The sequence below is a fragment of the Dipodomys ordii genome, unplaced genomic scaffold (assembly GCF_000151885.1).
Source record: "Dipodomys ordii isolate 6190 unplaced genomic scaffold, Dord_2.0 Scaffold92, whole genome shotgun sequence".
NCBI classification, from domain to species: domain Eukaryota; kingdom Metazoa; phylum Chordata; class Mammalia; order Rodentia; family Heteromyidae; genus Dipodomys; species Dipodomys ordii.
The window spans coordinates 2618545-2638712 of record NW_012267308.1 but is presented as its reverse complement, the minus strand read 5'-3'; the positions used below and the strand labels follow the sequence as shown (position 1 = coordinate 2638712).

At 46.5% G+C, this 20168-nt stretch overlaps 3 protein-coding genes across 4 annotated transcripts in view; 2 read left to right on the top strand and 1 right to left on the bottom strand.

The window, feature by feature from the left end:
* The window catches only part of Rhpn2 (rhophilin, Rho GTPase binding protein 2), a 58343-nt gene extending 55543 nt beyond the window's left edge, over window positions 1–2800 (top strand). Inside the window, exon 14 of the mRNA XM_013026160.1 lies at window positions 1914–2800. Within this exon, the coding sequence (XP_012881614.1) occupies window positions 1914–2183 (270 nt within the window). The 3' untranslated portion in view covers window positions 2184–2800. The remainder of the gene's footprint in view (window positions 1–1913) is intronic.
* A 2240-nt stretch (window positions 2801–5040) lies between these two features.
* Window positions 5041–9431, bottom strand: Faap24 (Fanconi anemia core complex associated protein 24). 2 transcript variants are annotated; one of them, XM_013026316.1, is made up of 5 exons: window positions 9367–9431; window positions 9065–9183; window positions 8603–8742; window positions 8057–8209; window positions 5041–5376 (listed from the first exon to the last, which is right to left on the bottom strand). In XM_013026316.1, the coding sequence occupies exons 2-5, from the start codon at window positions 9168–9170 to the stop codon at window positions 5125–5127; spliced, it is 651 nt and encodes a 216-aa protein (XP_012881770.1). In that variant the 5' UTR covers window positions 9171–9183; window positions 9367–9431; the 3' UTR covers window positions 5041–5124. The 2 variants fall into 2 exon arrangements, with proteins under 2 accessions (XP_012881770.1, XP_012881769.1); XM_013026315.1 differs by lacking the exon at window positions 9367–9431 and having other exon boundaries at window positions 9065–9357.
* Window positions 9432–9853: 422 nt separating this feature from the next.
* The window catches only part of Cep89 (centrosomal protein 89kDa), a 45712-nt gene continuing 35397 nt past the window's right edge, over window positions 9854–20168 (top strand). Inside the window, exons 1-6 of the mRNA XM_013026159.1 lie at window positions 9854–9983; window positions 12689–12795; window positions 12964–13122; window positions 14247–14403; window positions 15780–15873; window positions 17691–17719. Of these exons, the coding sequence (XP_012881613.1) occupies window positions 9945–9983; window positions 12689–12795; window positions 12964–13122; window positions 14247–14403; window positions 15780–15873; window positions 17691–17719 (585 nt within the window). The 5' untranslated portion in view covers window positions 9854–9944. The remainder of the gene's footprint in view (window positions 9984–12688; window positions 12796–12963; window positions 13123–14246; window positions 14404–15779; window positions 15874–17690; window positions 17720–20168) is intronic.

Here is a 20168-nt window from a genome sequence, read left to right as displayed (position 1 = left end):
AGCTTTTTTGCTCAAGGCTGTACCACTTGAGCCACAATGCCACTTCCAGTTTTGTTGTTGTTGTTGTTGTTGTTTTTTGGCTCAAACCATGATCCTCAGATCTCAGCTTCCTGAGTACTAGGATTACAAGTATGAGATACTGACACCCTGCAGGGATTTGTTGAGGGTTTGTATAACTATGGTAACAGGAAAGACATCACAGTCTAAGCCTTGAACAGCTGCATGGGCAATGGCTGTTATTTTTTTGCTGATATTGAGTCTTGAACTCAGGGCCTTGGTGCTGTCCTTCAGCTTTTTTTGCTCAAGTAGGTGCTCTGCCTCTGGCACTTTACCACTTGAACCATAGCTCTACAGGCTTTTGGATGGTTGTGGAGATAGTCTTACCAACTTTACTGCCTTCGCTGGCTTTGAACCATGATCTTCAGATCTCAGCCTCCTGAACAGCTAGCTAGGATTACTGTCATAAGCTACTATGCCTGGCTCAGAGGCTGTTTTGTAATGGAGCTAAGAGGTAGAAAAGAGAATAGTCATGCTCTGAGTTTTCCATGATGTTGGTCATCCATGCCAATCTATTTAGGCAGCTGGGTATTTGAGGCTTAAAGGGAGACACCCAAGCCAGAAATTGCCTGTCATCTTAGTTACCCAGGTGACCAAGATCTGAGGATCATGGTTCAAAGCTAACCTGGACAGAAATTCTGAGAAACTTATCTCCAATTAACCACTAAAAGTCAGAAGTAGAAATATGACTCAAATGGTAGAAAGCCAGCCCTGAGCAGGAAAAGAAAAAAAACACACAAGAAAATACACAAGTGTAAGCCCCATTACTAGCACCAAAAATCAACAAAAACCAAAAACAATTAAAAACATGTTCCCTTTAAAAACTTAAGAATTCCAGCTGGGTGCTAGTGGCTCATGCCTGTAATCTTAGCTACTCAGGAGGCTGAGTTCTGAGGATTGTAGTTCAAAGCCAGTTCAGGTAGGAAAGTTCATGAGACTTTTATCTCCAATAAACTACTCAGAAAAAGCCAGAAATGGCGCTGTAGCTCAAGTGGTAAAGAAGCTCAAGGCTAGATCTAACACACACATTCTCTCTCTCTCTCTCTCTCATCTCCCTCTCCCTCTCTCTCTCTCTCTCTCCCAAAAAGGTGCAGAAAAGACTGAGGGAGCCAGTAATGGGGGCAAAGATGAAAGGAAAAGGGTTAAAAGACGAGTGAAAGAAAGCAGAGCCCCTGGGATGGTCCTGGGAGAATTGTGGGGTCAAGGAAACTTTTCAAAGAATGTGGTGTTGTGCATCGAGGCAGAGAGGGCAGAGCCAGGTTGGGGGTGGAAGTCTTTGAGGAAGGAATGCAGGCAGATTGGTACTGGAAGAGAGAGGCTGAGGAATCTGTAAAGAGGAGGAGTTGGGTGTAGGCAGAGAAGATAGGGCATGAGGAGGTGTGTGGAGGAGGAAAGGTTGATTGATGGTGGAAGGGCAAGACAGATGAGCCAGGGGATGGTGTTGCTTAGAGGATTCGAATTTCAAAGAAAGCAAGTCTGCTTGATAAAATATCCCCAGCAACATGCAGCTTTGAAAAATGGTCCCAAGATAGGTGCTGGTGGCTCAAATAGCCAAGAGATCTGAGGATTGAAGTTCAAAGCCAGCTGGAACAGAAATCTGAAAGACTCTCATCTCTAGTTAAAGCTGGAAGTAGAGGTGTGGCTCAAGTGGTAGAGCATAAGCATTGAACAGAAAAAATAAAATCAAACAAGAACACGAGGCTCCAAGTTCAAACCACATACACACATACAGTCTGTTTCAGGTTTCTATTTGAGGGTCCTGTGAAGTGTGAAGACATAAGCCTCTACCTTAGTAATCCTTTACCAGATAGTCTTGCCACGCCTTAGAGTCTTCGTCCTTCCTCTCTTCCATACAGCCTGGTAAGTGTGCCACATATTCTGTGGGAATGCAGAAAACCTACTCCATGATCTGCTTATCCATCGATGATGATGATGATAAAAGTTACAAAACCAAGAAGGTCTCCAAGAAGCTCTCCTTTTTGAGTTGGGGTACCAGTAAGAACAGACAGAAGTCAGCCAGTACCTTGTGTCTCCCGGCAGTTGGAGTGGCAAGGGCAAGGCCTCAAGTCAAGAAGAAGCTGCTGACTCCTTTTAGCCTGCTCAACTCTGAAAGCTCATTGTACTAAGTACAACATGGACAAAACAGATGTTTACCCGCTGGCAGGTCAAGGCCTTTCAATCTGTGCCATAGGAGAAAATATCTAAATGTCGTTACTTCCCGTTTTTCCCAGTATAAACTTGTCTTTGGTGAGCTTTTAGAGAAGTGACAAGAATCCTCTGGACATCTGCGGGAAGCACATTTATTCAGAATTTCACTATATTGCTGCAGATTATTTATTTTAGAAGGTATTGTACATAGAACAGTGTCCAGATGATGGCTGCTTTTAATTATTTGTTAGGAGCTAACAGAGGTAAACTGAGGCTACCTTACTACATTTGTGATATTTCTAAGTGTCCAGACAGGGGTAAGTCTGTCCTTGCTCTAGAGTCCAGTGGACCCTTGAATTAAAGATAGGTCAGGGCAACAAAAGATAGGGAAATTTGTATAGGAAAATTTTGCCAAGCTGGGCACTCTTGGCCCACAGCTGCAATTGAAGCAACTCAGGAGGCTGAGATTTAAGGATTACAGTTTGAAGCCAGCCTGGGTATGAAAATTAGGCTGATCCCTAGTGAATTACCAAAAAGCCAGAAGTAGAGGTGGGGCACAAGTAGTAGAGCACCAGCCTTGTGCAAAAAAGTTAAGGGAGAGCACCCAGGACCTGAGTACAAGCCCCTAGAACCAGCACACACAATATGGCCCTCAAAGCTATTTCCTCTGGGGAATTTATTACCTTAAAATAAGATTTTACTCTTCTATCTATGAATGCTATTTCTAGATCAAGTCTAGTGCCAAATTCATTTCTTTTTTTTTTTTGGTGGTGGTAGGGATTGAACCACTGCCAAAAATAAAGAAAAACAATTTACAAGTAGCTTGTACTTTAGTGTGGCTCCACCTAGAAGGTGCTGGCCTTGTGGGAGTGTTTGATACGCCATTTTGTCTCCAGTATAGATACCGTATTATTATACTCCAAACCTTTCAGTACCTTCTTGAAAGTAAAAAGTACATAACTGTATTTTAAATGTCTTAGGCAAGAGAGTAGGTAAAGATGTCAGTGGTTCAAGTCTTAAGCTGTTTTTGACCTTTTTGTTTTTGTTACTGTTTTTAATGAACATTCTTACCAGTTTGACTTCTTCGGCTATAAGATGGATGACGCTGTGACTCTAATGATGGATTCATGGCTGACACAGGAAAGGCCATGTGGCTTAATATAGAGCATTGTGGTCTTTGTTTAGAGAATTAACAAGGATTGACCATATTTTTCTATTGTGCAATATCTTAAAGGAAGCAACCACCTTTAGGAAATGTGTCCCCGCTGCTCCTACGACTGTGTTTGTGTAAATATATAAATAAATGCATTCGTTCAACTGATTTAAGATTTTGTTATTTCATTTCCCTCAAATCATTATCAATCTCATGTACCGGTTTTTTCTCTTGCATTTTATTTTCCAAAAACGACTAACATTTGACAAAATTAATGAGCTTTCATTCAGATGTTTAGTATTTTTTTAAACCACATTAATTGTACATATAAGCTGCCAGTGGCTCATGCCTGTAATCCTAGCTACTCTAGAGGCTGAGATCTGAGGATTCAGGTTGAAAGCTAGCCCAGGCAGAAAAGTCTATGAGGCTCTTATTTCTAATTAACCAACAAAAAGCTGGAAATGGAGTTGTGGCTCATGTGGTAGAACACCAATCTTTTTTGAATAGAAAAGCTGAGCTAAATCAAGAATATGAAGCTAAATTCAAGCCTTAATACCAGCAAAAAAAATAAATACAATAAAAATACAGGGACAAAGGACTCAAGGGTGGAACTATTGTATATTAGTTTATTTACATGGGCAACAGCCCCAGAGCACAGATCTGCAGACAAGACCTGAAGATATAAGTGAGTCATTATAGCTTTGTTTCCTGTACATATCTACAACTGCTGCCTGGAACCTTCTATTCCCTTCTATGACAGGCACAGGTCAAGGTCCCTCATATAAATATGTCCTAGCTGAGTTTTTGCTGAGACCAAGAGGTCCTCACTAGTTGGGAAGGTGGCTCCGTGGTAGAGTGCTTGCCTTCTACCCATGAGACCCTGGGTTCGACTCCTCAGTATCACATAAGCAGAAAAAGCCAGAAGTGGTGCTGTGGCTCAAGTGGTAGAGTGCTAGCCTTGAGCTGAAGAGTTGAGGGTCAGCGCCCAAGTCCAGAGTTCAGGCCCCACAACTGATAATAAAAAAAAAAAAGAGGTCCTCACTGGGTCCTTTTTGTAGCAGACCATTAGCACTGACACCTATGCTCAAACCCAGACCTCAAAGGAACATCAAGGACTTGTCTTTCATTGGTTACTCTGAGAGGAAATCATATTTCTTGGTTTGACTGGTTGTGCTAGTATCAAGACGAGTTCTGGTACTTCGGGCCTCATACTCTTGCTTGGCTTTTTCACGCAAGGTTGGAGCTCTACCACAAGAGCTATTCCTCCACGTGTGACTTTTTACTGGTCAACTGAAGATAGGAGTTTCATAAATTTGTCTATCCAGGCTGGCAAATGCAAACCTCAGATCTCAGCCTCCTAAATAGCTGGGATTATAGGTGTGAGCTACCAGTGCCCTGCCCTTTTTTTTTTTTGCCAGTCCCAGAGGGTAAACTCAGGGCTTGGTGCTGTTTCTGACTTCTTTCTTTTTTTATTTGTCAGTTATGGGGCTTGAACTCTGGGCTTGGGCACTGTCCTTGCACTCTTCAGCTCAAGCCGAGTGCTCTACTGCTTGAGCCATAGCACAACGTCCAGTCTTCTAGTGGTTTATTGGAGGGAAGAATCTCATGGACTTTCGTGCCCAAGCTGGCTTTGAACCACGATCCTCAGATCTCAGCCTCCTGAGGAGCTAGGATTACACTAGCACCCAGCTATTTCTTGATTTTTAAACAGGAAAAGCAGAAGCTTGCTGTCTAGGCAAGACAACAGTAGTAAATGTGAAGTCAGGTCACCTGGACTGGGTGAAGAAGGTATAGATCTGCTGGGCCACCGCTGGGCCCACCACCTGCTCCAGCTCTTGGACAGAAGCATTGCTGAGTTGTTGGATGCTTGGGAACTTCTGAAGAAGAAGGAGAGCTTTAACTTTTCCAACTCCTGGGATCTGTTGAACAGTTCGAACAAGGGAAGTTTCAGAGAGCCCAACCCGTGTTGTCTTCCTGAGGAAAGGGTTCTTCCTGGTCACTTGGCTCTGCTCTTCCACCTGAACCAGAAATTAAAGGAACAGCTCATAAGCGCCCTCTGGAGGAAAGGAGGTTTATTATTAGTGGCGGGGGGGGGGGGGGGGGGGGGGGGGCGTGGGACAGGGGGAGGAGAGGAGAAGAGAAATAGAGAATGAATACTGGGTCTTGAACTCAGGGGCCTGGGCACTGTCACTTTGCATTTTCCATTCAAAGATATCATTTTCCCACTTGAACCACAGCTCTACTTGTGGCTTTTTTTTTGTCGGTCGTGGGGCTTGAACTCTGGGTCTGAACTCTGACCCTCAGCTCAAGGCGAGCACTCTACCACTTGAGCCACAGTGCCACTTCTGGTTTTCTAGTGGTTTATTGGATATAAGAGTCTCACGGGACTGGCTTTGAACTGTGATCCTCATATCTCAGCCTCCTGCGTAGCTAGGATTACAGGCGTGAGCCACAGGTGCCTGGCTCACTTCTGGCTTTTTGGTAGTTAATGGGAGATAAGAATCTCATGGACTTTCCAGCTTGGGCTAGCTTTGAACCAGGATCCTCAAATCTCAGCCTTTTGAGTGCCTACGTTACAGGCAAAAACAACTGGCACCCAGTTTCCCCATCACTATTTTTTTTTTTTTGGGTCCAGTCGTGGAGCCTGAACTCTGGGCCTGGGCGCTGTCCCTCAGCTCTTCGGCTCAAGGCTAGCGCTCTTGAGTCACAGCTCCACTTCCGGCTTTTTTTTTTTTGCTTATGTGGTGCTGAGGAATCGAACCCAGGGCCTCAAGCATGCAAGGCAAGCGCTCTACCACTGAGCCACCTTCCCAGCCCTAGTTTTTAAAATTAATATTATTTATTTTGCCAGTCCTGGGGCTTGAACTCAGGACCTAGGCATTGTCCTTAAGTTTCTTTTGCTCAAAGCTAATACTTTACCACTTGAGCTACAGCGCCACTTCCAGCCTTTTCTGTTTATGTGGTACTGAGGAATCAAATCCAGGGCTTCATGCATGCTAGACAAGCATTCTACCATTAAGCCACATTCCCAGCCCTTTTTTATTTTTATTTATTTATTTATTTTTTGGGTCCGGTCATGGGGCCTGAACTCTGGGTCTGGGCGCTGTCCCTCAGCTCTTCAGCTCAAGGCTAGCACTCTACCACTTGAGCCACAGTGCCACTTCCGGCTTTTTTCTTTTTGCTTATGGTGCTGAGGAATCGAACCCAGGGCCTCATGCATGCAAGGCAAGCGCTCTACCACTGAGCCACCTTCCCAGCCTCCCAGCCCTTTTTAAAAAATTTTTAAAATTGTTATTATAAAGGTGATGTACAGAGGGCCCTATTACTGGGATTCTCCCCCGCCCCCGGTTGTGATTGATCTTGGCCTGGGCACTGCCCTTGAGCTTTTTTTATACAACTTTGAGCCACATTTCTGGTTTTCAGGTGGTTAATTGGAGATCAGAGTCTCTGGGAGCTGGGCATCTGGTGGCTCATTCCTATAATCGTAGCTACTCAGGAGACTGACATCTGAGGACTGAGGTTTGAAGCCAGCACAGGCAGGAAAGCTCCCGAGAGTCTTATCTCCAATAAACTACTCAGAAAAAGCCGGAATTAGCACTGTGGCTCCAGTGATAGAGAGCTACCTTTGAGTACAGAGGCTCAGGGACAGCGCCTAGGCACTGAATTCAAGCCTCAGGACTGGCAAAAAAAAAAAGGTCTCTATTCTTAGAAATTCTAATGAGCCAAGTTGAAAAATTACTTAAAAGAACTAGTTTGCTTTTTTTCCCCCCTTTTTCCCTTCCTTCCTTCCTTTTTTTCTTTCTCTCTCTCTCTCTCTCTCTTTCTTTCTTTCTTTTTTGTCGGTCATGGGACTTGAATTCTGGGCCTGGGCACTGTTCCTCAGCTTTTCAGCTCAAGGCTAGCACTCTACCACGTGAGCCATAGTGCCACTTCCGGCTTTTTTTTTCCTGCTTATGTGATGCTGAGCAATCGAACCCAGGGGCCTCATGCATGCAAGACAAGCACTCTGCCACTGAACTACATTCCCAGCCCCCAATTTTCTTTCTTAAGTAAATAAATGTAATAAGCTACACACAGAGATACCGGTGCTTACTAAATGTAATATGGAGAATTAAGATTTTTCACCAGTGGAAATGCTAGATAGTGAATGATGGAGTCCTTGTAGCCTGAACATCCAAAAAGCAGACCTTAAACTTCATCACTTGTGTTAGGTGGTTATCTAGAGGAGGGGACAGCCTCTATGGGCAGCAGAGGCAGCTTTTGAACCTAAACGTCTCCAAAAAAAGATTCAATAAACTAAGACAGGTGCTGATAACTCACACCTGTAATCCTAGCTACTCAGGAGACTTGAGATCTAAGAATGGAGTTTGGAAGCCTCCCAGGCATAAAACTCAATGAAACATTTCTCCCAAATTAACCAGCAAAAAGCCACTAACAGAGATGTGGCTCAAATGGTAGAGCGCCAGCCTTGAGCGATGAAAAAGCTAAAGGATAATGCCTAGGCTCAGGGTTCAAGCCACAGTACTGGCATAAGAATGAGGGGGGAAAAAAAGATGTGATAAACCAATACAAGGAATGTCAAGGATTGGACTTCTAGCTTATTATAACTATAGAAAGGACCGCAACTAGCACAGAGGAGCCACCAGGCCCGTTGAGAATCTGCAGAAGGACAATTGTGAAGGAGGATTAGGTACTTACAAACTGGACAATAAGACAGGCTGCTTCCATCTGGTTTCCTACAGGAAGTAAGACCATCCCAAGATCCAGCACCACAAACTTCTGTATGGCTGGGAAGTACTGTTCATTGATCTGTGTTTTTTCCACCACTACAATCCCTTGAAGATGACCACACTTCCAAGAGAAAGACAGTAGAGCATTTTGTAACAGAATTCCTTCCAAAGTTGAGACAGCTGCCCCATGTTAATGGCTCATGCCCGTCATCCTAGCAACTCAGGAAGCTGAGATCCAAAGATTGAAGTTCAAAGCAAGCCTGGGTAGGAAAATGTGTGAGACTCTTGATCTCCAATAGACCAGTCTAAAACCAGAAGTGGAGCTGTGTGGTTCAAGTGGTAGAGTTCCAGCATTGAGCAGAAGAGCTAATGAGCAGTGCCCAGGCTCTGAGTTCAAACCCTAGTACAAGAGAACTATCACTGTGGGCTCCCAATGTCCCATGGTATTATACAAATTATTCTAAAGGATGGGGGTGCAATTCAATGTTCTAGTTCTCCTTAATTCAATACGTACATTTCGAACCCGGACAAGTCTCTTTCTGTAGCTATTTCCTGCCACCAACTCAGCTTCGGTGATGTAAATAATGCAAGATCTACTGGACAGGTAAAAATCCGCCAAGTTCAGGCCATCCTCAAAAAGGAGTTTAATTTTTCCTTGAAATAAAGAAAACAAAATGAGTTGTTTAAACTCCCCCCACCTCCCTTTTCTATGTCAGTCCTGTGGCTTGAACTCCAGGTCTGGGCACTGCCCCTTAGCTTTTACACTCAAGGCTGGTGCTCTACCACTAGAGCCACACGTCCACTTCCAGCTTTTTTGCTGATTAATTGAAGATGAGGCTCACCAATATTTCCTGCCCGAACCTTGATCTTCAGATCTCATACTAGCTGAGTAGCTGGGATTACAAGTGAGCCACCTGCACCCAGCTTAAACATTGGATGAGGGATCAAGGGTGGATTTTTTTTTTTTCAGACCGACCTTGCATCTCTTGAGCCAGCTGTGACCCTCGCCATTTCTCATGGGCCACCACGTACCCCAAAGGCACGTGCACAGGGCCAGTGTCATCAGAGGGATCGCTTTCCATCGGCGGTCTCAATCTCATGAGGGAAATGCAAAAACAAAACAAACCCAAAATCCTTGAACAAGCTCTATCCTATACCCCTGCCCCATTCTACCCGTCTGCATTGTGGACTTTCTAACAACAGCATTATTTGCCAAAGTCTAAGAACGAGGAGACTCACCCCCCCCCCCCAGATGACTTTATGGTTCATTTCTGGTACCTGATCGACTCCCGCGTTGTGCCCAAGGCCCACCTGAGACCTCACCACTTCCGGGTTCCCACGCTCTGCGGTTTCGCCTAATGTATTTCATTCTGCCCGCCTCCCCGCCTTCTGCAGTGTTGGATAGGCTGTACTATTAGATTGACATCTACTGTGACCACTGCGCCACTCCGAGCTTACGTGAACTACATTTTTCGCCCAGTCTGTTTCATGCCGCTCGCCCTCCCCTCCTTCTCCCGCCTCAAGCAGCACAGGATAGGCTGTGATGAAGATTGACATCTACTCTGACCAATAGAAGCATCTATATCGCAGATCGCTTTCATACTGGTGGGAATTTGAACGAAGCGCGCTAGTTGCCAAGAGCGACGGGGCATGGAAGTAAGCTCAGCTGTGATTGGTCCAGGACAAACGGGAACCAATAGCAAGCGCGGATACTGCCAAGTCTAGAAGGGAAAACAGCGGTTGGCATTAAACCAGCGCGGAGAGGCTCAGCTGAGGGGTGCGGTTCTGGCTGTGGGAATATTTACCAGGAAGATCCAGGTTCCAGGCCTGCCTACCCCCACAATCCCTTAACAAAGATGCTGCTGAGCTTTCGGAGGGGCCGCAAGAGGCAGTTCGTAAGTGACCCCCTCACCCGCCCTGCGCTCTGGCCCCGGGAGTTTTGGGGGTGACAGGTCGGGGTGTTTGGATTTGGCCTGTGCGTTCGGGATGGAAAGAATCCTCTCAGGACTATTGTGATTAAATTATAAACTGTCAAAAGAAAAAAAGCCAGGCGCCAGTGGCTCACGCCTGTCATCCTAGCTACTCAGGAGGCTGAGATCTGAGGATCGCGGTTCAAAGCCAGCCTGGGCAGGAAAGGCGGTGAGACTCTTATCACCAATAAACCACCAGAAAACCAGAAGTGCCCTTGTGGCTCAAGTGGTAGAGCACTAGCTTTCACTGAAGAAAAAAAAAAGTGCCCAGGTTCTGAGATCAAGCCTCAGTGATTGCACTAAAAATAAGGCTGAAAGCTTCGCAGTTGAGCGCCTCCTTAGTAAATGTAAGGTCCTGGCCTCAAACCGCAGTAACTGACCCCCCCCCCAAAAAAAAAGGAAAACCCATTTTGGAAGGCTTAACTAGAGACTAGTCCCTTAGGATTCAGAGATTAAGAAGACTTTTGGGGCGATGTGTGGTGGTGACACTGGGGTTTAAACGCAGGACCTTTGGCTTTCTAGGCAAGAGTACTACCATTTGAGCCATGTCCCCAGCCCTTTAAAAATTATATACATACCACTTACAAAATACAATGTGTATGGTATATAATTATATATACACACATATAATTATATAAAATATGTTATTTTCCGTAGTCTGCTTTTTTGCCTAGACAGTCTTGGACTGTGATTCTCCTACTTCAGACTCCCACATAGCTGGGATTAAAGATGTGTCCCACCACCACCAGGCCTATTTTATTTTTATTTTTTTTTGCCGGTCATGGGGCCTGAACTCTGGGCCTGGGCGCTGTCCCTCAGCTCTTCAGCTCAAGGCTATCGCTCTATCACTTGAGCCACAGCGCCACTTCTGACTTTTTCTGCTTATGTGGTGCTGAGGAATTGAGGGCCTCATGCATGTAAGGCAAGCACTCTACCACTGAGCCACCTTCCCAGCCCCAGGCCTATTTTTTGACCTGAGGTCTTGTTAGCTGGTTTTTGGTGGTTTTTGTTTTTTGTTTTGTTTTTGTAACATGTCCCAGCTTTCAAATTGTGATTTCCACTTTCCAAGTGGTTGGGATTAGCAAAAGTTTTCCAAGGGGCTAGGAAGGTGACTCAGTGTAAGAGTGCTTGTCTTGCATGCATGAGGCTCTGGGTTCAATTCCTCAGAACCACATAAGCAGAAAAAGCTGGAAGTGGCGCTGTGGCTCAAATGGTAGAGCACTAGCCTTGAGCTGAAGAGCTGAGGGACAGCGCCCAGGCCTAGAGTTCAGGCCCCACACACAACCGACACACGCACGCATGCACACACACAGTGTTCCAAGCCCACAAAGCCATTTTTTGTTCTTGAGCGTCACCCTAGATTGTGGCAGGGCAAGAGAGGGGACAGACACACGAACTGTCGAGTTCCATAGAGAGAGGTGGGCATGGAGAGATATGTCTAGAAAGCCTGCTCCTATGGGTTCTTTTTTTTTTTTTTTTTTTTGGTTAGTCGCGGGACTTGAACTCTGGGCCTGGACACTGTCCCTCAGCTCTTCAGCTCAAGGCGAGTACTGTGCCACTTGAGCCACAGCACCACTTCTGAGTGGTTTATTGGAAATAAGAATTGCAGGGACTTTCCTACCATCCTCAGATCTCAGCTTCCTGAATAGCTAGGATTCCAGGCGTGAGCCACTGGGACTCGATTTCCCATGAGTTCTCGCGAGCCCAACTCGTGTGGCGATAGAGGCTGTGGAAGACTTTTAAAATCTACCTGCTCCTCTACTTCCATTCCCTTCCTCTCCTGTATCTTAGGCCTTCTGATGCCCAGTTGATTCTATGAAGGGCCACTTTGGCCTTTTTGGGAATAGCCCCCCTCCCTCCTGGCTCACCCGGAGCCCCTGGTCCCTGGCCTCTCTCCCCCACATGACTCTTGGGGCATCACAGCAAATCCTAGCAAACAGGATCCCTTGTTTGTAGAGCACTTCCTCCAGTGCCTTGCTCTTCTCCTTGTTCATGCTGTTCCTTGTCCTTTTCATCACACTGCATGTGTGGCAGAGTGCTACCTTGAAGGCAGCCCACTATCCTCTATGATTTTCTCTAAAGCATTCCGTGGGTTTTCTTGCCCTTTCCTCACCTCCATTCTGTTGTCAGTGTCCCTTGGCACACCTCTTATGCCAGCAGTGTGGGTGTTTTGGAGGAAGGGGACCCCAGGTCTTTGTTGCTGTGGTGGTGTCCCCCTCAAGTGGGTGGAAATGAATGGCATAGTGCCCAGAAAATGGAGACTAAGGCATGTGAAGGAACATCCAAATGGCCCCGGATGTAGAGATCAGCTGCCCGAGATCAGCACACTCGGCTGTGAATCCCAGGGGAGCATGTTCTGTTGTAAGGAGGCAGGGAACCCACCACAGGGGCCAGTGCCTGGGACTGGTGAGGGGCTGGAGGGTGACTTGGGGACATCAGGGAAGCTGCTCTGAGGTGGTGGCATCTTGTGATAGCTAGCATCTGCCAGGGACTGTCTGCCCAGAAGGATATCGGAGATGAGAGAAGAGAGGGGGCCCGGGGTAGGAGGGCTTAGGAGGTGATAGTGGATGACAGGATCCAGTGATTTTTTTTCCCTCCTCTGTGACCTCTCCTGGGTTTTATTTGGGCAGAAACACATCATCCATGGCCTCCTCCCTGCAGCCAGCATCGCTCCAAAGCCAGCTGTGCCCCGCACACCTCCTCCCCGCAGCCCAGACCCCTCTCCAGAGCGACCCCGGTGAGTCCAGATTGAGTAGTGCCTATGCCCTGTGCCCAAGCCAGCAAGGATGAGACTCAAGTAGTGGACAGGTGGGAATATCTGTCCCCATGGACGTAGGGCCGATCATCAGGCCACAGTGCAGGTGTGAACTGGCTCAATGTCTCCTGGGGATCTTCCTGTCCCTAGATCTGCTCTGGCTGCGGCCATTCTGGCAACCACATTGACTGGACGGACCGTTGCCATTCCCCAGCCTCGCCCAAGATCCTGGTCTGAGAGTGACACCTTCTCTATTGGAAAGGACAGCACCACTGAGCCCCAGGCAGCCACCGCTGAGCCCAGGCCTCGGTAGGGGTCAATGTGGTCACTCTGTGTGTATGTGTGTGCATGTGCGTGTGCATGTGCTGGTCCTTAGCTTGAGCTCAAGGCCTGGGCACTGTCCCTGAGCTTTTTTTTTTTTTTTTTTTACTTAAGTCTGGCATTCTACCAGTGAGCCACAGCTCCACATCCAGGTTTTTGGTGGTTCATTGGAGATAAGGGTCTCATAGACTTTCCTACCCAGGCTGGCTTCAAACCAAGATCCTCAGATCTCAGCCTCCTGAGTAGCTAAGCAAATGTTCTACCATTTGCGCTATGTCCCTAGCCCTACTCACTGCTCTTGAACCAGAATTAGCTCTAGAGCAGATCTTGCTGAATGGGAACCGGTGGTTCACACCTCTGTTTTTGAGATCAGAGGATCCCAGTTCAAAGCCGGTTGGAGCAGAATTAATCAGCACAAAGAAATGGAGGTGTGGCTAAAGTGATAGAATGAGGCACTGAGTTCAAGTCTCAGTACCAGCTCTAAAACAAAACAAACCTAGCAAGAAATTTGAAGTATATAGAAGTGAATGGATAGTGGATGCTTTAGTGTTTAAGCTTCTATTTTTTTTTTAATTTAATCTAGGTGGTACTGAGGAATCAAACCCAGTGCTAGGCAAGCACTCCACCACTCAGCCACATTCCCAGCCGATCTATTTTTTGTGTCAATCCCTGGGCTTGAACTGAAGACCTGGGTACTTTTCCCTGAGCTTTTGTGCTCAAGGCTGGTGCTCTACCACTTGAGCTACAGCTCCACTTTGGGCTTTTTGGTACTTAATTGGAGATAAGGGTCTCACAGACTTTTCTGCCCCAGCTGACTTTGAACCAGATTCCTCAGATCTCAGCCTCCTGAGTAGCAAGGATTACATGTGTAAGCTAGGGGCACCTGGCCAGCTTCTATCTGTTTTGGAGTGTGTTGTAATACCTCCATGGTGGGGACTTGGAGGGACCTGCCTTAATATGTATGCAGCAGTTGAGTATGATGGTGCATTCCTGTAATCCTGGCACTGTTCAACAAGTCTGGGCTATGTAGTGACAAAAACAAACAACAGTGTGTAGAAATGGATGTCAATGTTTGTTCTCTTGTTTAAAAACTCCTTATTGCTCTAATATAGGCTGAATTGGGAGAACAATTTGGGCAAAGCAATTTCTTTGCCCTCCTTTGAGACATTGGACTACAGGGAAGAAGAGGATGGCGGTATGCTGGTGTCTGCCAGCAACAAGGAGTTAGGGGACGGTAGTGCTGTGCACTCTGCATCCCACAGAAGCCAGGTACTGCTGCCCTCCAGGGGTCCTTCCTTGACCTTAGGCCATGATTAATGTAGGGGGGGGGCGTTTGCAACCTGCTCTCCATTTGTCACATTTGATCATTTGATTCTTTTTGATTTGGCTTTTAATGAATCCAGTTTGATTGCTGTCTGCTTCCGCTGAAAATGTAAACCTTTTTCCCTTGTTCTTCAAAGGCAATTATGGTAAAGTTCTTCATGCTTCTTGTCTGTGTGTTTTTGCCAGTACTGGGATTTGAACTCAGGGCCTGGGCGCTCTCCTTGAGCTTTTTTTTTTTTTTTTTGGTCCAGTCGTGGGGCCTGAACTCTGGGCTTGGGCGCTGTCCCTCAGCTCTTCAGCTCAAGGCTAGCGCTCTACCACTTGAGCCACAGCACCACTTCCGGCTCTTTTCTTTTTGCTTATGTGGTGCTGAGGAATCGAACCCAGGACCTCATGCATACAAGGCAAGCGCTCTACCACTGAGCCACCTTCCCAGCCCCTCCTTGAGCTTCTTGACTCAAAACTAACATTCCACTACTTGAACCACAGCACAGCTCCACTTCTGGCTTTGTGATGGTTCATTGGAGATAAGAGTGTCTCGGACCTTTCTACCTGGTCCGGCTTTGAACTGTGATGCTCAGTTTTAGCGTCGTGAGGGCTAGGCTGACAGGTGTGAGCCACCAGTGCCGCACTGGTGTGGTGTGAAGCTCCTCATGGCCCAAGTCTTGTCCTTGCCCTGCAGGCTTTTCTTGAGATCTGTGAAGTTTTCTCCCAGCCCACCAGATGGCATCCTTTTAGTGTCATTTAAGAAAGCAGAGCTGCCTGGTACTGGTAACTCACACCTGTAATCCCAGCTACTCAGGAGGCCAAAATCTGAGGATCACAGTTTAAAGCCAATCTGGTCAGAAAATTCCAGGAGACTCTTACCTCCAGTGAACTAACAAAAAGCTGGAAGTAGAGCTGTGGCTCAAATGTACCAGCCTTGAGTAAAATAGTTAAGCGATACTACCCAGGCCCTGAGTTCAAGTCTCATGACCAGCACAAAAAAAAAAAAGCAGTTTAGGACTGGGAAGGTGGCTCAGTGGTAGAGTGCTTGCCTTGCATGCATGAGGCCCTGGGTTCAATTCCTCGGCACCACATAAGCAGAAAAAGCTGGAAGTGGTGCTGTGGCTCAAGCAGAAGCCTTGAGCAAAAAAATGAGGCTCAGGGACAGTGCCCAGGCCCTGAGTTCAAGCCCCAGGACTGGCAAAAAAAAAAAAAAAGCAGCTTAGTTGCTTAGGGAGGTAGGTGGAAGGGGAGAAGTCCTGGTAAGACTGGACCAATCAGGAGCACATTCCTCACAGCCAGCACTTTGTCTGTGCGTGTTCTTTTGTAACGTCTAGGTGCTGCTATCGAGTGAAGAGGACAGTGAGCAGGACGGTGATGGCTTGGAGCTGGATGGGCTCTCCAGCCCCTCTCCTCTCCCCAGTCAGCAAGGTGAGCCACACCTAGTGTAGACACCTGGACAAGAACAGCGATGGTCCTGCTAAATGTTGGCTGCTAGTGTTTGTGTGTCCACATCTCCATGCTGTGGCTCTCTGATTTCATTCATTCATTTATTAATTAATTTATTTTTGTGCCAGTACTGGTCCTTGCACTCAGAATCTGAGGTTTTTCCTGCACTTTTTTGCTCAAGGAAAGCTAGCACACTCTCACTGGAGCTACAGCTCCTTTTCTGGCTTTTTTTTTCTTTTTTCTTTTTTTTCAGGTTAACAGAGATAAGAATCTCCAGGACTTTTCTTCCTGGATTGGCCTTGAACTCTGATCCTCAGATCTCAGCCTCCCGAGTAGCTAGGATGACCAACATGAGGCACTGGCACCCAAACTAGATTTTGAATCTTACATCATGTTTTAAGCAAATTTATCAGTGTGTGTGTGTGTGTGTGTGTGTGTGTGTGTGTTTCTTTTTTTTTCTTTTTTAGTCCTGTAGAGCTTCTTTCTGTGTTTTGCAAATCTGTGGCTTTGTTGTTATTTTTGTTTTTTGTGCCAGTACTGGTGCTTGAATTTGGGGATGGGTGCTGACCCTCAGAATTTTTGCTCAATGCTGGCACTCTGCTACTTAAGCAGAATCTGCAGTTCTAGCTTCTTTGTTTTGTTTTCAGTTGCTGGGCTTGAACTCGGCCTGGGCGCTGCCCTTCAGCTCTTCAGCTCAAGGCTAGCGCTCTACCACTGGAGCCACCGTGCCACTTCCGGTTTTCTGGTGGTTTATTGGAGATAAGAGTTTCACGGATGGGTCTGGGAAGGTGGTTCAGTGGTAGAGCACTTGCCTTGCATGTCTGAAGCTCTGGGTTTGATTCCTCAGCACCACATAAGCAAAAAGAAAAAAGCCGGAAGTGGCGCTATGGCTCAAGTGGTAGAGCGCTAGCCTTGAGCTGAAGAGCTGACCCAGGCCCAGAGTTCAGGCCCCACGACTGGACCCCCCCCCGCAAAAAAAAAAGTTTCACAGACTTTCCTTCCCCGGGCTGGCTGTGAACCCTGATCCTCAGATCTCAGCCTCCTGAGTAGCTAGGATTACAGGCATGAGCCACCATTGCCCAGCAGTTCTAGCTTTTTGCTAGCTAATTGGAGATAAAAACCCACAGACTTTTCTAAAAGCCTAGGTTGACTTCAAACCCTAATCCTCAGAGCTCAGTTTTTTGAGTAGCATGGATTATAGGACTGAACTATCAGCCTCTGGCTTTCTGTGCCTTTTTTTTTTTTAATATTCAGCCAGTTACTTATACTCTTATGTAGATCAGTATTGGACCATTAGAAGCAACCTAGCCTCCACCTTTTGCAGCCCACGGGAGTGTGGGATCACCTTCTTCTGGGGGCACCTCAGTTTCCTCTGGGTGGAAGCTGAGTCCTGGGCAGGTTGGTCTTTGTGTGTCTTTATGAGCCTAGACGCTGTGTTCTACCTAGAGTGGTGGTGCTGTGGCAGGATGGCTGCAGCAGTCCGTGTGGCCTGTTTGGGCACTGGTGCAGAGTTAGAGAGGTGGGAAGAACTCAGGGCTGTGGGAGGGTCTGCCCTGGCTCTGGAGTGCTATAACTACCACAGGGGTTCAGGTGGAAGACAATAAGAGTAAGTGAACAACAGGGAAGGTTCTGGCTTACCCCAGGAGCCACCTGCCACGTGGGTTGCAATGCATCTCTTGTCCCAGCTGGACCTTGCTGGGCGGGAGGTGATTGTCAGAGCTCCTCTGAATGTACTCTTCTTGAGTTTGTCAGGTTTTTTTTAATGTACTGTTAAAGCTCTCTCTTCTTTTTTTAATCAGATGGTACATACTGTGGTCTGAATTTAAAGGTAAGCTTATTTATTTTTTAAGTAGTTGTACAAAGAGCTTATTCCACAAGTCAAGTTAGGAAGTACAGTGCTTCTTGCTCAGTGTCCCTTGGTAAGTTTATTTTTGCAAAGAATATTCTCAATCAATAGAATGGCCACTCCTGAGGCTTGAACTCAGGGCCTGAGCACTGTCCCTGAGCTTCTTTTGCTCAAGGCTAGCATGCTACCACTTGTGCCCCATTCCCAGCCTATGCCATATTTTTTAAGTAGTCTTGTGATTTATAGGATGGGAGAAATCTTTCCCTGAAAGTTCTTTCTTATTCAGTGTTTCACTTAAATACTTTTTTTTTTTTGCAGCAGGGGCTCACTGGCCTTACCTCTGTGATCCTCCTGCCTCAGCCTCCTGAGTGCTAGGATTATACATATGAACCTCCATGCCCAGCCTTCATTTAAATACTTATGAAGTATGATGAGCGCATCTCTCCGACAGATGAGCTGAGCAAGGCCCTGTCTTTAAAAAAAAATGAAACTCATATTTTCCAAAGTTTTAGTAACAAAAAAATGTCTTTCCGGGCGATGGTGGCTCATGCCTGTCATCCTAGCTACTCAGGAGGCTGAGATCTGAGGATCGCGGTTCAAAGCGAGCCTGGGCAGGAAAGACCCTGAGACTCCTATCTCCAATAAACCACCAGAAAACCGGAAGTGGCGCTGTAGCTCAAGTGGTAGAGGGCTCGCCTTGAGCTAAAGAGCTGAGGGACAGCGCCCAGGCCCAGAGTTCAGGCCCCACGACCGACAAAAAAAAAAGAAATGTCTTCAAAGGTTAACAATCAATTTTATCTATAGAAGCACTGGACAGTTTTAGTAACTACTTTGCAAATATACAAATAGTCCTTATGTTTTTCATTGTGGATGGTGTGAGAACCTTTTACTAGCATCCATTAATTGTATAAGGGGGGTTCATTATGACACTGTATCCCATCAGCATCACCCCTCCATCTCACTGACCTCAACAGGTGTCTTTTTTTTTTTTTTGGTCGTGGGGCTTGAACTCTGGGCCTGGGCACTGTCCCTGCGCTCTTCAGCTCAAGGCGAGTGCCCTGCCGCTTGAGCCACAGTGCTACTTCTTGTTTTTTGGTGGTTTATTGGAGATAAGAGTCTCATGGACTTTTCTGCCCAGGCTGGCTTTGAACTGTTATCCTCAGATCTCAGCCTTCTGAGTAGCTAGGATTACATCCTTGAGCCACCAACACCCGGCAAATTCAACAGGTTTCATTGTTCTATTTTCATGCATGAAAATCAGTTACCTTGACCACATTCATTCTCATTCGCCCTCTCTGTGAGCCTTCCCAGAATTTAAATATTAAGCATTTCTCATCAGGCAGAGTGGGAAATACCTGTAATCCCAGTACTTTGGTGGCTGAGGAAGGAAGACAGAATTTGAGACTAGCCTGGCTATATAAGACCCTGTCTTACAAAACATTTCTCAGTAGAGATAATTACCTTTTCAGCAGAAATTAGAAACTAAATATTACACCAGTGCAGAAAGGAAACTAAAAAAAAAAATTGGTGCCTATACTGGGGCTTGAACTCAAGACCTATGGCTTTTTCCCTTAGCTTTCTTTCTTTCTTTCTTTCTTTTTGTAGGTCATGGGGCTTGAACTCTGGGCCTGAGTGCTGTCCCTCAGCTCTTCAGCTCAAGGCTAGCACTCTAAAATATAGCATTTTTTTTGTTGTTTATTTTTTGCCAGTCCTGGGGCTTGAACTCAGGGCCTGTGCACTGTCCCTGAGCTTCTTTTGCTCAAGGCTAGCACTCTACTATTTGAGCCACAGTGCCACTTCCAGCCTTTTCTGTCTTGTGGTACTGAGGAATCCAATCCAGGGCTTCATGCATGCTAGGAAAGCACTCTATGCCACATTCCCAGCCATTCCCTTAGCTTTCTCACTCAAGACTGGCCCTCTACCACTGAGCTATAGCTCTATTTCTGGCTTTTTGGGGATTACTTGGAAATAAGAATCTCATGGACTTTCTTGCCTGGGCTGGCTTCACACCATGATCCTTAGATCTCAGCCTTCTGAGGATTGTAGGCATGAACCACCTGTCCTGTTCCTTCCTTGAAATTTTGGAAATGTGTTTTGCTGCAGTGGCTGGGGTGTTTTTTCCTACATTCTCCAGCTAGCAAAAGCCCTGTTGGTGCATCTCTGCCTGGTACAGCTCTGTTCCGTGATGAATGTAGAAAGAGAACTGAAGGTGTGTCACTCATGGGCAGCCTACACATAAGATACAGCCACTGAACACCCAGGTGAAGATGGACTTTCTCCCAGGGTAACTCTCTGAGAACCACCAGCAAGGGATGCCCTGCAGATGGAGATGGGGTCCTAAAGCTAAAACAGGAAAAAATCCTCTGATCCGCCAGCAGAGGGCGCCCTGCAGGTGGAGATGGAGTCCTAAAGCTAAAACAGGAAAAAAAAA

What these genes read in the sequence shown, in the direction of transcription:
- Faap24 (XM_013026315.1), bottom strand. Translation starts at nt 9,188, where the DNA reads ATGAGATTGAGACCGCCGATGGAAAGCGATCCCTCTGATGACACTGGC. An exon ending in GACTTGTCCGGGTTCGAAAT is followed by an intron (nt 8,210 to 8,602) that starts GTACGTATTGAA and finishes TTCTCTTGGAAG; the next exon opens with TGTGGTCATCTTCAAGGGAT. An exon ending in CCTGTCTTATTGTCCAGTTT is followed by an intron (nt 5,377 to 8,056) that starts GTAAGTACCTAA and finishes TTTCTGGTTCAG; the next exon opens with GTGGAAGAGCAGAGCCAAGT.